This window comes from Choloepus didactylus, chromosome 17, assembly GCF_015220235.1.
Source record: "Choloepus didactylus isolate mChoDid1 chromosome 17, mChoDid1.pri, whole genome shotgun sequence".
Classification (NCBI taxonomy): Eukaryota; Metazoa; Chordata; class Mammalia; order Pilosa; family Megalonychidae; genus Choloepus; species Choloepus didactylus.
The window spans coordinates 27,680,222-27,696,414 of NC_051323.1; the positions used below are offsets into that span (position 1 = coordinate 27,680,222).

Genomic DNA, 16,193 nt, shown 5'->3' on the forward strand with positions numbered 1-16,193 from the left:
TATTTTATTTCATACCCAGGCAGCTTGTCTGGTGATCAGCAATTGCTAAAAGGAATTTGATAATTAATTAATTGGGGATTGTTTATGAATGTTGTTATGAAACATTTGTTTTATAATTTGTGGTCCATACAACAGATCACCTAATTTTTTTTTTTCCCTCCATCAGGTATAATGGGTCTCTCCCAAATGGTGATAGAGGAAGGAGAAAAAGTAGGTTTGCTTTGTTTAAAAGACCTAAGGCAAATGGGGTGAAGCCCAGCACTGTGCATATTGCTTGTACTCCTCAGGCTGCAAAGGTAAAAAACTAATTAATTAACTTGGAGAAATTGAAAGATTTGTATATGTTGCTTAAATTCTCTAGCATTCCCTTCATATTCCTATTTCAGAAATTCCCTTTTGTTTAAATTGGAGAAGAGACTTGGGAGACATATTTGAAAAGCTGCCATATACAAGGGGAGTCAATTTTTTTTCTATGTGACAAACCCAGATCAGAGGGTGGAAATTAGAAGGAAACATTCCCTCTCTTTATTAATTAAAAAAAAAAAAAAGTAAGGGTGGGTCTGAGGGCACTTTCCCTGCTATTTAGATTGGGCAGCTGTCTGCCCTGAGAGGTAGGGAATTGGTGTTCTGTTACTAGAGGGACCCTCCCAGGACTGGATAAGGAATGTGTTGTATAATATGTGTAGTCAGGTATCAGACGTATGTTTGGATCAGGCAATTTTTTTTTAAATTAAATTCAGTCATCCATGGTGTACAATCAACTATTCACAGTCCCATCATCTAGTTATGCATTCATCACCCAAATCTATGTTTGAACATTTTCCTTATATCAGAAAGAATCACAATAAGAATAAAAAATAAAAGTAAAAAAGAACACCCAAATCATCCTCCCCATCCTACCCTATTTTTCATTTAGTTTTTGTCCCCATTTTTCTACTCATCCATCCATACACTAAATAAGGGGAGTGTGATCAACAAGGTTTTCACAATCACACTGTCACCCCTTGTAATCTACATTGTTACACAGTCGTCTTCAGGAGTCCAGACTACTGGGTTGGAGTTTGATAGTTTCAGGTATTTACTTCTAGCTATTCCAATACATTAGAACCTAAGAGGTGTTATCTATATAATGCATAAGAATGTCCACCAGAGTGACTTCTCGACTCCATTTGAAATCTCTCAGCCACTGAAACTTTGTTTCATTTCATTTTGCATCCCCCTTTTGGTCAAGAAAATATTCTCAATCCCACGATGCCGGGTCCAGATTCATCCCTGGGAGTCATATATCCTACGTTGCTGGGAAGATTTACACCCCTGGGAGTCGGGTCCCACGTAGTGGGGAGGGCATTGAGTTCACCTGCCAAGGTGGCTTAGTTAGAGAGAGAGAGGGCCACATCTGAGCAACAAAGAGGTACTAAGGGAGAGACTCTTAGGCACAATTATATGCAAGTTTAGCCTGTCCTTTGCAGTAATGAGCTTCATAAGGGCAAGTCCCATGATAGAGGGCTCAGCACATCAAACCACCAGTCCTCAATGTTTGTGACAACATCAGCATCAGTCCAGGTGAGGAAGTCCAACATTTCCGCATTTTCCCCCAGCTCCTCAGGGAGCCCTGCAAATATATTTTTATTCTCTGCCCAAATTACTTTGGAATGTGTCACTATTTCACTCTAAGCTACCACATCTCACTTCCTATTCAAAGTTCCATGTAATTGTGGTATTAGAACAAACTGACTGTAGAGTTATACTGTTTAGAAAATACAGATCCTGCACCAAATAGACATCTCTTCCCTTGGTCTCACATGAAAGTTGAAGTTTTAAAATACAGTCAGTTTCAACCTTTACCTTTTGGCCCTGTTTGCCCTAGTCTTAACCTGATCTGCTTCATTCATATCACTAATTGAAGTCTGGCTGGGCTCTTTTTCAGCTTTTTTTTAACATTTGCTGTATGCATTAATACTGACATTCGTATCTGCCAATCTCTAGCTCTGAGTTTCAGGTGTCACAGAGATACCCAGTGTTCCAGAGACCATAACCTGATTGGTCTCTAAGGGATCAGCATCTCAAAGTTTGGAGAGAGGCAATTTTTTTAACTGAGGGTCTTAGCTAAGTGTCAATGAATTTTTTTACTTTTATTTGTTTGTTTTATGGACCTCATAACTTTTAACATGATACCTTGTATAAAGTAAGCCTCAATGATTATTAAATGGAACCCAAACTATGAAAGCTAATACCTACCTGTATCCACAATAAAACTTTTCAATCCTCTGGCCTATGGAATGTTTCTAGTCCTTCCTCCATTCCCTAACAGAATCTCCAGAAGCTCGACCACCATTTCAGAAAACTTGCGTTTGTCCTAGAGTGGTAGACAGGTAGAAGGAATTTCAGTCCATTTCCAGTGATTTCCTCTCCTTCCAATTTTATAACATAGCTGAATTGATACAGTGTAGAGCAAATAAAAAAAGTTACAAAGAGTCCTTTGACTCCTGGGAGTGCTTATATACCGCAGATGGTATAATATTAATGCCCAGGATGTACATTAATATTATACCATCTGAGGTGTATCTTTGGAAATTAAATAAACCAAAGATAGTAAAATTGGCATATGATGCCCTTTTTTTAAGTCACAGTTCCTCTCACTGAAGCTAATTGGATTTTAGGCTTTGTTTTATATCCAGTTTGTTGTCTAAAGTGAGTCCTCAAATCTTGATTAGGCCTCATCTCTTACTATTTGGGAGCCATTGAGTATAGAAGAGACAGTTTTAGGTTTTTCTTTCTGCTTCTTTTTAGAGAAGGGATGTGCTAAGCAGGTGGTCAAAGTGAATGGCTTATTGATCCAATATGAGGACTCTGGGCATTTTGGGTCTGACAATGAACTGCCCCATATATTTCAGGACATATGACAGTCTTGGTCTCCACTCTCTAAATGCTATTTGAGCCCTCAAATCATTGTGACAGCTCAAACATGCACCCCTGTTTTTCCAGATATTCACATTAGAGAGCTATAACTAGACTTGGTGGAAAACCACTATTCTAGGGAAATGTTTACTTCTATAATAGCCTATTCGCATTTTCATTCTGTCATGTCCCTCATGTTTTCAATTTTATCTCATTTTCGCCCTCTTTAACAGGCAACTAGAACCTTAGGGATCAGAGTGACTCTTTTCCTCTTTCACATTTGCAGGAAAGTATGAGTGAGGTCAGGCAGAAAATGAATTGTTTAGTCTGGCAGTCATCTAGGATGAGTAGTTAAAACCTTGCTTTTCAGTCCCCTGAGAACCAAACGTAATACAGTTCTTATTCTTAATCTAAGAATGGATTTAATAGATTTTTAAAAAAAGCAAGAATTATAATCAAAGCACCCAAAAAACATGTTTTAAAAAAATATATGTTTAGTCATTAAGAATTAACTTCCAAAATAACAAACTGTTATTGGTTGAAAAGTCAGTTGCTAGTGTTGAGTTAACAAAGTAATTGTAGGTTTTAAAACTTGTAAAACAATTATATCATGTTTATGAATACATAAATATGTAGTAAAAAAAAATAATAGCATGCTTGGGACTGATCAACACTGCATTCTTGAAAGGATACCTCTAAGAAAAAAGAGGAATAGGAAGGGAAATGTGAGCAGCCTTGATTGTATCTGTAGTTTAACTTCTTAAAAAAAAAAAAAAATCAGAAGCTTTGATAAAGTTGGGTAGTTGGTGCCATGGTGTTCATTTATTCTCTCTGTATATTTTTCACTTTCTCAGTTAATTGTAAATTTCACAATCTTAATCTTAAAGCTATTGTTTTAAGGCTTTATCTATTACAGATTAGGTAAAAATTGAAACCAAGTAGTATTTTATAATGCCCATGTTCTAATTAAGAAACTTTTTTTCATTTAGTCTGTTTGCTCTTTTTAATCACTCTCGTGAGTCCTTGTATCTGTTTTCCTTTTACACAGTCTGTTTCCACTTCCTTTGTGCAATGATTAGGTTTTTTCCCTCTGATATTATCTTCACCTCGTCTGTATACATAGAAAACTGAAAACAAAACTGTAAAGTTCTTTTTAACAGTATTTTTAGTTTGAGATAAGTCAGAAGTATAGTCATAAGCATTATATACATTTCTTTTTGTAATGTTTAATCATTCTGTTAATTTTTGTATCTAGCACAATATGTGGCGAACACTTATCTGTAGTCACAAAATGGTTAGGAAATAATTTGATTCTGCTTACTGGTTATTTTTATAACTTTGAATATGTCTGATGTGATAAATACACTTAGCTTTTTTTAAATGGAAAGATTCTTGGATTTGATTGACCTGCATGCTTATTTTTGCCTTTAACCCTTTCTTTCTCAGGCAATAAGTAACAAAGACCAGCATAGTATATCATATACCTTATCGCGGGCTCAGACGGTGGTGGTTGAATATACTCATGACAGCAGCACTGATATGTTTCAGGTATTATAACGTCTGGATTTTTTTTCTTAAAAAAAATGTTTAAAATCTGCCTTATTGGTAACTTTTGCTATGACTGGATAAAGTATTTTGTATTTTAATGATGTATTTCATTAAAATATTTATTGATTTCTAGACCCCATGTATAGAAGTTATTAAAGCATGGTTAAGAGATGGGCTCTGGAATCACAATTCTTGGTAGATATGTTAGTCACTCTGTGCCTCAGTTTTCCTCTTCTGTTAAGTGGACTGTCTGGAGACTTTAAATGAGTTAGTATATGTAAAGTGCTCAGATCTGTGCCTGATAGGTCGTAAGCACACAGAAAATGTTAGCTATTATTCCAAAAGAAGAGACCAAGAAATATTCTGTCTACATTGCTTTAATGTCTTAAATCTCCTCTAAGGCCCAGATCAAATGTTAACTCTTCTGGAACAATCTCTCTTCTCAAATAAGTGCACCTTCTGAATATTTTGATTGTGAATATTAATCCTCAGTTCAATCCTTGGTCTACATCTTTTGGCTGTGAAGGAGCCTTTTATTTTAGGAAATAGTTTCTCTTTCAAAGACCTGAGACTATTTTCTTTGGATATCATTATCTTAAAAAAAAGGGGACATCCAATCTAGTTATCTAATTGCATTTGTTAACCAGCCTATTTCCACCTAAAACTGTCCCTAGTAAATAAAGACTTTATATTTGCTAATAGGGCAAAAATGATAAATAAAGTGTTGTATCTAAAAGTATGTTGATATGAGGAACTCTTGAGGTTCAGCTATGCAAAGAATGACTTTTTGAAAGTCATCGTCTTTGTAAAGGGTCATTATTTTTTCTCAGTACCCACATTCTTCAGTTTTTTGGCTCTTAAATACATTAATGAACTGATAATTTTTTAACATTTTCTTTAAAACCCTGTGACACTTTTTTGTCGCTTTTGTCTTGTTTCCTTGATTTTCTGTTTTCTTTTCAAGCTGCAACTTGCATCTTTCAAAATGAAGTAGTTTATTTGCTATCTTCTACCTCCAAAAATGTTTTTAATTCTCTGACACCTCACCCATCTAAAGTTCTTATCTGAGAGCCTTGTTTTTCTAAAACATGGCCAAGAACCAGGAAAGAAATAAAAAAGACATCTGAGCATATAAAATGAATGCCACAAAGTCCATGCACAAAAATTCTTTTTTGTGCTTCCTGAAAGCATCCCCTAGGCTCTCACCAAGAACCTATTGAAATACTATTATTTTAAATTTGATTATTTGATTTCTGAACCCATAGCAGAATAAGATTAGCTAGTAGAGGAGGGTCATGCTATTAGACTCAAGCATGCCTGTGTAAGCCCATACCATAAGGATCATAAGTCTGATCCTTTAAAGAACCTGAAGGCTTCACTGCATTTCAGCTTCTTGTAAATGCTATTCATAATGTAATGTTCTGGAGTCATCAAAAAAGATGTATTTATGTTCAGTATATTCTGTTAAAGAAGGTAGAGTAATACTTGATAGAAATATTGGCATCCAAAAGGGTTAAAATTATAGTCCCCAGCCATCTTGTTTCCTGTATATTTAATCAAAAATTTCCACTTAATTCTATGCTTTAAGTTCATTACTATGCCAGAGAAAGTCTAGCAGGTTAGCTTTAAAGGGTATAGATGCCCCCAGAGTTAAGTATGAGTTTGAACTCTAGAAATTTCAGAGACTTAACATTTTCACCTTAGCATTCCTTTCTTGAATAGATCTTCCAGCATGTTCCTTTGAATAGATTTATAGATATTTCTTTTTTCCTTAGATTGGTCGGTCGACTGAAAGTCCTATTGATTTTGTAGTAACTGACACAGTTCCTGGAAGTCAAAGTAATTCTGATACACAGTCAGTGCAAAGCACTATATCAAGATTTGCCTGTAGAATCATATGTGAACGAAATCCCCCCTTTACAGCACGGATTTATGCTGCAGGATTTGACTCATCAAAAAACATCTTTCTTGGGGTAAAATGTTTTTTTCCTAAATGATACATTATTTTATACCAGCTTCTCATTCCAAGCTACAAATAAGTGGAGACTGACCATTATTCACCCTTCTAGGAGAAGGCAGCCAAATGGAAGACATCAGATGGACAAATGGATGGCTTGACCACTAATGGAGTTCTTGTTATGCATCCACGCAACGGATTCACAGAAGACTCCAAGCCTGGAATATGGAGAGAAATATCAGTGTGTGGAAATGTATTCAGCCTGCGTGAAACCAGATCAGCTCAGCAAAGAGGAAAAATGGTAAGTACTAAGATGTAACTTCTAATTTGGGTACAATAAACATGTAGGGTGAATTGGACTGAAAACATTACATTTTCCAAAAAACTTATAAATCTGTTGCTGAAACAGTACTGACTATCAGATACTGGCTAGCAAACGCTATACCAGAGGATAGTTTGTATTTAATTTTTCAGTGAGGACACTCCAAAAGTTTATTCTTCTGTCATATTTAAGTTAATATATTTTAAAATCTAAATTGCCCCCAAATTAAACTGCACTCTGTTTATTTTCACTTGTACCTGTACCTTTGACCAAGATATTTGCCTAATTGAAATATTAGACTTACTGATTAGCCAGATGTTTTCATCATAAATCAGTCTTTACTGAAAGACTAGAAAGAGATATGTTACTGCTCAATATTTTATCCTTGATTTTCAAACTTATTTTTCTCATGACTGCCATCAGAGTTTCTTAAGTATTTTAGTAACAATCATGGGAAATTTGGTTTCTTGAATAAGCAGCACTAAGACCAAAACTTTTATGTAAAAATCCAGAACACTGTGGTGAATGTATTTTTTTTTCTTTTTTTCCTCTAGGTGGAAATTGAAACCAATCAGTTACAAGATGGCTCATTAATTGACCTCTGTGGTGCAACCTTGCTGTGGCGTACTGCAGAAGGCCTTTCCCACACTCCTACAGTGAAGCATTTAGAAGCTTTAAGACAGGAAATCAATGCAGCCCGACCTCAGTGCCCTGTAGGGTTCAACACACTAGCATTTCCTAGTATGAAGAGGAAAGATGTTGTAGATGAAAAACAACCATGGGTATATTTAAACTGTGGCCACGTCCATGGCTATCATAACTGGGGAAACAAAGAAGAACGCGATGGAAAAGATCGTGAATGTCCTATGTGTAGGTCCATTGGTCCCTATGTCCCTCTGTGGCTTGGATGTGAAGCTGGATTTTATGTGGACGCTGGCCCTCCAACCCATGCATTTAGCCCATGTGGGCATGTGTGCTCAGAAAAGACAACTGCCTATTGGTCCCAGATCCCACTTCCTCATGGTACTCACACTTTTCATGCAGCCTGTCCTTTTTGTGCACATCAGTTGGCTGGTGAACAAGGCTACATCAGACTTATTTTCCAAGGACCTCTAGACTAACAGGACAGTTGTCCTCCAGGACTACATTATAAATTTATAAGCTAAGTGATTTGGGATTTCCAGCCTGTTGTCCATATCACAGTTTCTCTGTTTTGATCGTTTGCATTAAGATGAAGAATTTTTTAAAACATTTATAATAAATAGTAGCAATTTCTGAGAAACTCAAGCAAAGGGATTTCTGAAAGTACCAGACTCCTGAATTCTGAGTTTTGAAAATATATTTTGGGGAGAAAAAGACATAGTCTAACTCGATGCCTTCATTTTAGTGTTTTTGAATCACCCATCCTCAGTGTTGAAAAATTGTTTTGTAAAACTGAGGGTATTGTTGGTTCAAACTATGTTAGTTTACAGTTTGTTGCAAACATTGTTGCAAACATTGTAAAATACAGCAACATGTATATTAACTTTTTTTCTATTTATCTTTATTATAGAAACTGTCTTAGAATGTCTTAGTAGAATAGCATGATAGCAATGGTGTCACATCCTTGGTGTGAATGGTAGTTTAGTGAGCATAGCTCAAGGATTTGCAAGACTAGGAAAGACAAGAAAGCCTCTCTTCCTCCACCCTGTCCCCGCTCCCCATCTACATATGGAATTTGGTAGGTTAGAACACTTTGTAAAGCCCAATTCATATTAATTACCATTGTGTAAGATGTGTTTGTTTCTAACCACATGGAAGATAATCAGGAAAGTTTTTTTCTTATTGTTTCTCCTGCGTCTAATACTATAACAAAAGCCTAATGCTAAGAAACATTTTTATATGCTCCTTTGAATATGCAATTTAATCTAGATTATCTATTTTTCTCCCATGATAACTAATCTGTTTTTAGTATTGCAGCATTTGGCAAGTTTATTTTTTAGATATAAACTGTGGTTCATCTGTTCACTGTTTCTAGAAAAAAAAAAATCATTCCCATGAGGAAAAGCATAAATTAACAAGAAAGGAGAGTGGCTTGATTTGCTTTTAGGAAAAGAAGTGTTTAATTAATTACTCTGTGTTTGGCCTCATCCAGGCATTAAGAAATCTAAGAGATACAAAGAGTCAAATAACAACAGTGCCCTTTTCTTTTTTTAAGCCAGCAGACCAACCCTAACTGTGGGTATGACTCCTAAGGAGAGTTGCTACAGTGTGAGTCAAGTAGATGTTTGGCTGGCACCAATGACAGCAGAGTGGAGGAAAATAAATGTGTTGTGTCTCTAATTCCAGTAAGTTTTTTGCTTTCAGAAGCAAGAAACCATGTCTCTTCACCCCATCCCCACCCTTTTTTAACGCACCACAAGGAAAGAAAAGTATAGGCAGTTGCACTACATCAAACCCTTTTGTGACATTTGTAGAAATCAGTGCACTTTTAGATTAGACAGAATCATTTTTTAATCTTTTGTTTTCCTTTAGTTTGAAAAGTTGTATAATACTTAATTGACAGTAGCAAATTTCTGTATGTGGTAGCATAGCTTTAATTTATCTTATTATAATGCTGTTCTGGATTTTCTTTTGGTTTAAAAAAAAAATTGTTGCTTAGAAGCCATGAACTATTTTATTTTACTTCAACTGTCAGAATTTCTGTGTTTTAAAAAAATGATCATTTGGTTTCACTCAGGAAATGCATGTCAGGAAACTTGTATTATAAGTTTACTAGTTGTTATGTATCAGTAACTGCTGTTACCCCCTTTTCAAAGAAATATAATTGATTTTGAAGTTTTCTAGAGTGTCACATGCCTTGTGACTAATGCAAGGAAATCAAGTCCTGTGTTGTATTTGTTCTAATCATTTCTATTCAGCTATATATTGTAGCTAATTTTTATTTGCAATTAATTTATTCAAACTAAGTAAATACTTTTCAAAATAGATTATAGAATTTGTCTCTGTGAGTTCGTTTCTGCATAACTGAGAATGGGAAACCAAAAGTGAAAACTTGTGACAAATTTACCCCATACCTACTCCAAAACATTGATTTCTCTTGGGAAATGATCTTAGTTATTAATAAAGCAACTTTGTTAGGGTTGAATAATTGAATGCCTTTCTAAGTTAAGTCCTGCTGGAGAGTTGGCTCCTTGTACTTTGCTTACTAGACTATTTATTAGTGCCTCCCTGACCATCTTCTTCCCAAAGTACCTAAATTTCCTTCCATAAGCTGGGAAAAATCTGTTTCATTTTCTAGCAAGTTCATGTTTCAAAAACTCAGATTTAATTTAAATCTTTAGTCAAGTGTTTTTCTCTGAGTTTTTTGACTATTAATTTTGTCATTTCATCATTGCCTAATGGAACACTTTTGCTATTCAGTTTTGTTAAGAGAATGTCATTATTCTGGCAAAGGAGAAGTTGTATTTAGGTCTCCTAAATGCACACTCAAGAAGGGTAATCTTTCAGCTTAGCTCTTTTATCAAATAAATCCTAATGTTCAAATTTGCTTTAATTTGTACAAGGGAAATTTTTCCATCTAAAACTTTAGGTCATGAAGCAAGAGAGAGCAGATATCCAGAAATAGGGGTCCTTTACTAAGTAATCTTCTTCAAGCTATAATTTTTGCCTCCCTCATAAGAAAAGGGTCTTCAGGGTAAGAATGAATAATACTAATGTAAATAAATAATTACATCTAACATTTGCGTACTCCCAGTCCACTCTTCCCTCAGGATAGCTCAAGCACCAGGTGTGATGCATGACCTTCTGACACATAGATTGAGTGAGGGCACCACTAAAAAATCAATCCTTTATTTCCTTTTTAAAAAAAAAGTCTTATCGTGGTAACATAAAACAAATTTGTCATTATGATCATTGTACAAACATCACCACCATCCATCCACTATTTCTTTACATTTGTAAGATAAGTATAATTCTAACACTTCATTGCCTTATCCTGATGGATCATCTTGTGCTACCCCACTTTAGAGACCACTGGTTAACCTGTAAGGGTTGCCATGTCAAATAGGAGGTCCAGGAAAGCCTCACTGAGAAGGTGAGTAATACCTGAAGGATTGAAGGGGGAGTAGTGGCTACTTGGAAGAAGAGCATTCCAGACAGAGAGAGCAGCAATTGCCAGGTCCTTGAAGTAGAAACATACCTGCAAACCAGCAAAGAGGCCAGTGTGGCTAAGCAGTGTAAAGGGGAAGAACAGGAAGGAAGGTCATAGAGGTAAAGTGAGTGATGGGCATACATCGTGGAGGACCTCAGGAGCATTTTAGCTTTTACTTGAGTGACATGGGGAGCCATTGGAGGGCTTTGAGCAGGAGAGTGACATGATCTGTCTTTCATTTAACAGGATCCAAACAGACTAAAGTGGAAACAGGGAGACCAAAATTAGGAGGTGGTTGCAGAAATCTTGGAGAGGAAAGGCGGCTTTGATCAAGTTGGTGGCAGTAGAGGGGTGAGAAATGATCAGATTCTGGGTATGTTTTGAAGGCAGAGCTGACTGCATTTGCTGGCTGAGATCAAATTTGGGGAGTAAAGAAGGATAAGCATCAAGGATGACTCACCTCAAGTAGGACCCAGCAACTGCAAGGATGGAATTGCCTTTCACTGAAGTGGGGAAAGATTATGGAAGGAACGGTTTGGGGAGGGAGGGGCTGTGGAATCAGGAATACAGTTTTGGACGTAAGATTGAGTCTCCTGTTAGAGACAAGGTATTTGCCATCCAGAAAGGATGTCTCTTTTCTTCTTTTAACTTGTCAAAGTTCTCAACCATTATGATCAGGGTTCTTCATATACCCTATGCTAGCTGAGAAACAGCAACAACAACAAAAAGTATTCTCCTGATTAATGGTGAGTTTCCTTTCATTGAAATTGAAACTTGGGGCATCTCTCCTGTTTCCCTCTTTACTTTGGCTGCCCTCTGAGGAAATGAAGTTCTCTTTTCAACTGCAGTAACTTCCTTGAGCCAGAGTGTTCTGATACATGGTTTTTCTTCCTCCTCATCCACATACATCTTTTTACATGGCTATTAGTTGTTTTTTTTTTTTAATGTCATTTTATTGAATCTTAATTTTTGCTCTTTCAAATCCTTTTTGGCAGTGGCAGAGCACAAGTTGTGTTTGTTTTGTTTTTTAAGGTTTTTGTTTTGTTTTTAATATTCAGGTGCTTAAGGAAAACAAAGAATTCTTAAGCCTATTTTATAAGTCCAGATTTTAATATCCAGTTTACTTGAAGGAGATGTGCCTGTATTTGATAATACTTCAGAAAATGGAGTAAATCAGACCAAAAGAGACTTCCTAGTAATCAGTGTAAAATACAGTGTCCAAACCTGGTATTTGGCAATGTGATGGAAAGACTGGTTTCTTTAGCTTGACATTGGATTGTAAACCTACCTATGTATGTCAAAGTTAAACCATAGCATAAAATAAATTCCTAACAGCTAACATTTGAGTATTTGCTATATCAGGCATTGTTCTAAATGCACCATTCTAAATATATTACTTGTATTGTTTAAAATTCAACCCAGGTGGGAACTGTTGTCTCCATTTTACAGTGGAAACCAGTCACAACAACACTGAGTAACTTGCCCAGTGATGACATGGCCCATAATCAGAGGCATCAGAATTTTAACCTGAGAAGTCTGACTCCATAGCTGTGTACACAACTCCATAGCTGTGTACACAATCACCACATTTTACTACTTCCTCATTTTAATGATGGAACACATTGAAAATTCGTGACCAAGTTGATAAAGGCAGTATCATGATGCCTAGCGTATAGTAATGCTCAAAAAATTTATTTCTTGATGATAGAAAACTGAGATCTCCAAACCTGTAAGTTACCATAACAGCCTCTTAAGTAGGAGAATTGACTAAAATTACCAAGAGAATGAAGAAGCTATTTATTTGATCAACAATGTGTTTTCTTTAACTAAGAAAAAGACTAAATGGGAAAAAGTGGAGATACTACAAAAAGTGACAATAGTTCCAGTCAAACAAGATGGGTAGCATAAGACCCTCCAGAATTCCCCTACAGAATCTTTGAACAACTAGCAAAAACTGGCAGAGCCATCTTCCTCAGAACTCTGGAGAACAGTTAGGGGGTTGCAGTGACTGAGCCAGTGCTGAATCAAGGAAACACAGCTTTATGAAACAGCAGGAGAAACTTGTGGCAACATTACTGGCCCCTCCCTCACCCCACACCGGCATGGTGTAGAGGCGGCCAGGGCTCTCACTGTGGGACCCCGGCCCTGTTCCAAAAGGAGCAGAATAACCCCTATGCACATACGGGGACACTTGTATGTCAGTGCCAATTTATCGGGAACAGCATGAAAGACTAAATCAGGAAACAGATCTCTGGCTCACCCTCTCAGAACTTGCCCTGCAGGCAGAAGCAGTTGATGACAGCTAAAGCAATTTACGAAACAAATCAAAATGGTCTGGGGCAAAAGATTATCTGCTTTAAGACATATAATAGAGTACCTGGGAGGGGGAAAAATTTGACTTAACAGGGAGTAGAGAGGACCTTTGAATTCCTGAAAACAGAATTCCTAAGGCCATGAGCAAGCACAAGCCCAGGATAAAATGCAGGCTCAAAACAGGAAGCTGGCACAGAACCGGAAGAGAAGGAAGAGACCAGGAGAGGCCACCATGTGCCTTGCTATGTGACAGAGGAACCGAGGATCACCAGCAACCAACCCCACAGTCTTCAGGGAAGAATCATCTTGATGATGCCTTGATTTGGACATTTTCTTGGCCTCAAAACCGTGAGCAAATAAATTCCCATTGTTTAACCTGACCCATTTCATGGTATTTGCTTGAGCAGCCTTGGAAATTAAAACACAGATATTCAACAAATGTGATAGCCTGTTGGTGAGGAAAGGCACAGAAGTCAATCAAGAACCAAGATTGAAAGGGAAAATGAAGATCTACCCACCTTGAAGATTCCTGAAGCTGTCACTGTATCACAGTAATAATTTTTTATAGAAACCATAGAATGTAAACTAGAAGGATGTGATGGTTAGGTTCATGTGTCAACTTGGCCAGGTGATGGTGTCCAGGTGTCTGGTCAAGCAAGCACTGGCCTAACCCTTACTGCAAGGACATCTGTGGCTGGTTAATAAACCAGAAGGCTGGTTTATTAAATCATCAGTCAATTGGCTGCAGCTGTGACTGATTACATCAACGAAGGGCATGTCTTCTGCAAGGAGAGAATGCAGTCAGCTGGATTTAATCCAATCAGTTGAAGACTTTTAAGTGAGAAAGTTAGAGGACCTTCACTTCTTCTTCGGCTAGCCAGTGATGTGTTTCCTGAAGAGTTCATCGAACACCTTCACCAGAGTTGCCAGCTTGCTTCCTGAGGAGTTCATCAAAAACCTTCAAAGGAGTTGCCAGTTTGCTGCCTGCCCTACAGAATTTGGACTCGTGCATACCCACAGTCGCGTGAGACACTTTTATAAAATCTTACATTTATAGATATCTCGTTGATTTTGTTTCCCTAGAGAACCCTAACCAATACAAGGGGATCTTGGCAATCAAGTTACAGATGGTGAAACTAAAGCCCAGTAAGATGAAGTTAGACTTGACATATCTGGTAGGGACCTAGGTACCCTATGTCTGTCCTAATACCCTTGATTATAATGAACTTGTCACCAAAACTCGCTTTTATTTCCATGTTTTGTTGAAGCTGAGGTAAGTCCACTGTATTTTAATAATATTTATTTTTAAAAGAAAATTGTCAGCAGAGTCAAAATTTCAACCTTCAGTGTCAAATGAAAAATGGTTCCCAAATGTAGGGAGTGGTCTGTTTCAGAATTCATTTGGATGACCAGCTGCCTAGTTGGGAAATGAAAGGCAAGAGTATGGAGAGAGACTCAAGTGTTGTCCAGTAGGGAGAACCCAAGATGGTGGCTAGGTAAGACAGGGCAAAAAAACACCTCTGTGAAAAATACTAGATAAAAGCCAGAAAGTGACCCAGAACACTAGTTCCAGCGATGCACCAGCCAGACAAGGTCTGCTAAATCCACAGGGACCATGCATTTGCTGAAACCGGGAGTCTGCATTCTGAAACGAGTGAGTGAGCTGGCTGAAAGTCCTGCTGCCACGCTGCGGTGTGGGGAAACCATAGGTTGGCATTTGGAGACGGACTAGTTCTTTTAAAAAAAAAAAAACCTGGGACCGACTGCAGATACAACAGAGAACTGTGCAGTGAAGCACAGCAGGAGCAGGCTGTCCCAACGCCTTGGTGTCTGGCATGGAGAGTAGCGCTTCCCACACACACTGCTGATTGTCTCGGGGGCAGGGGGGCAGAGGGGAGCCAAAAGGAGAAACTGCGCCCCTTGCAACCACCTGCCTGGCAGGCTGGGGACGCTCCTGCCCGGGGCTGGACCCATAGTCCAGAACCGTGCCAAGGGTCCCAGTGTGATGAGGAGTGTTTCCCGCAGCACCGCGCACATGCCACAATATCGGCCGTGGGCAGTGTTAGTGCACCCATAGCTAATTGTCCTGGAGCTGGGAAGGCGGAACTGTGCGAAGAGGGGGGAATTAACATGCCCCATTCAACCATCTTTACAGCAGGCTGGGAACACCCCTGCACGGCCCGGAGGCCCAGGGCTTCCCTGGAGGGCCAGCACGCACTTGTGACATGGTGCAGTCTTCCCTCAGCAGGGGTCCTGGAAGAGCACAGCTGAGAACGGGGACCCACTCAGAAATCCCAGGGACCCTACGCCAGTGCCAGGGACTTGTGGGTCAGCGGCAGAGACAATCTGTGGTGGGACTGAGGTGAAGGCTTGGACTTTTGCAACAGCCTTAAATCTCCAGGAACACCTAGGAGGTTTGATTATTAAAGCTGCCCTCACTCCCTAACCACTCAGACACATGGCCCACATTCAGGGCGGACAGCACCAACAACACATCCAATCTTAGTGCACCAATTGAACCCCACAAGAATCAGATCCCCACACACCACAAAGACAAAGTTGAGGAGAACTGACTTGAGGGGAATAGATGACTCACGGACTCCATCTGCTGGTTAGTTAGAGAAAGTGTACATCACCAAGCTGTAGATCTGACAAATTAGAGATTGGTATTTTTTAGACCCTGAAAGAACCCTATCAAGTAAAGCAAATGCCAAGAGGCCAAAAACAACAGAAAATCTTAAAGCATGTTATAACACCATACAATATGGAGAACCCAAACCCAAACACCCAAATCAAAAGATCAGAAGAGATATAATACTTGGAGCAATTAATCAAAGAACTAAAGTCAAACAGTGGGAGCATGGCACCGGATATAAAGGACATGAAGAAGAGCATGGCAGAAGATATAAAGGATGTAAAGAAGACCCTAGAAGAGCATAAAGAAGAAATTGCAAGAGTAAATAAAAGAAGATCTTATGGAAATAAAAGAAACTGTTGGCCAAATTAAAAAGACACTGGATACT

The 16,193-nt window shown here is 38.2% G+C and overlaps 1 protein-coding gene across 4 annotated transcripts in view; it reads left to right on the forward strand.

Annotated features, from left to right (window-relative positions):
• PELI1 (pellino E3 ubiquitin protein ligase 1) overlaps positions 1–9,697 on the forward strand; it is a 74,400-nt gene extending 64,703 nt beyond the window's left edge. For all 4 annotated transcript variants that reach the window (XM_037806887.1, XM_037806888.1, XM_037806886.1 and 1 more), the window contains 5 exons: positions 167–296; positions 4,345–4,446; positions 6,222–6,419; positions 6,516–6,704; positions 7,280–9,697. In XM_037806887.1, the coding sequence (XP_037662815.1) occupies positions 167–296; positions 4,345–4,446; positions 6,222–6,419; positions 6,516–6,704; positions 7,280–7,846 (1,186 nt within the window). In that variant the 3' untranslated portion in view covers positions 7,847–9,697. The remainder of the gene's footprint in view (positions 1–166; positions 297–4,344; positions 4,447–6,221; positions 6,420–6,515; positions 6,705–7,279) is intronic.
• The last annotated feature ends 6,496 nt before the right edge of the window (positions 9,698–16,193 follow it).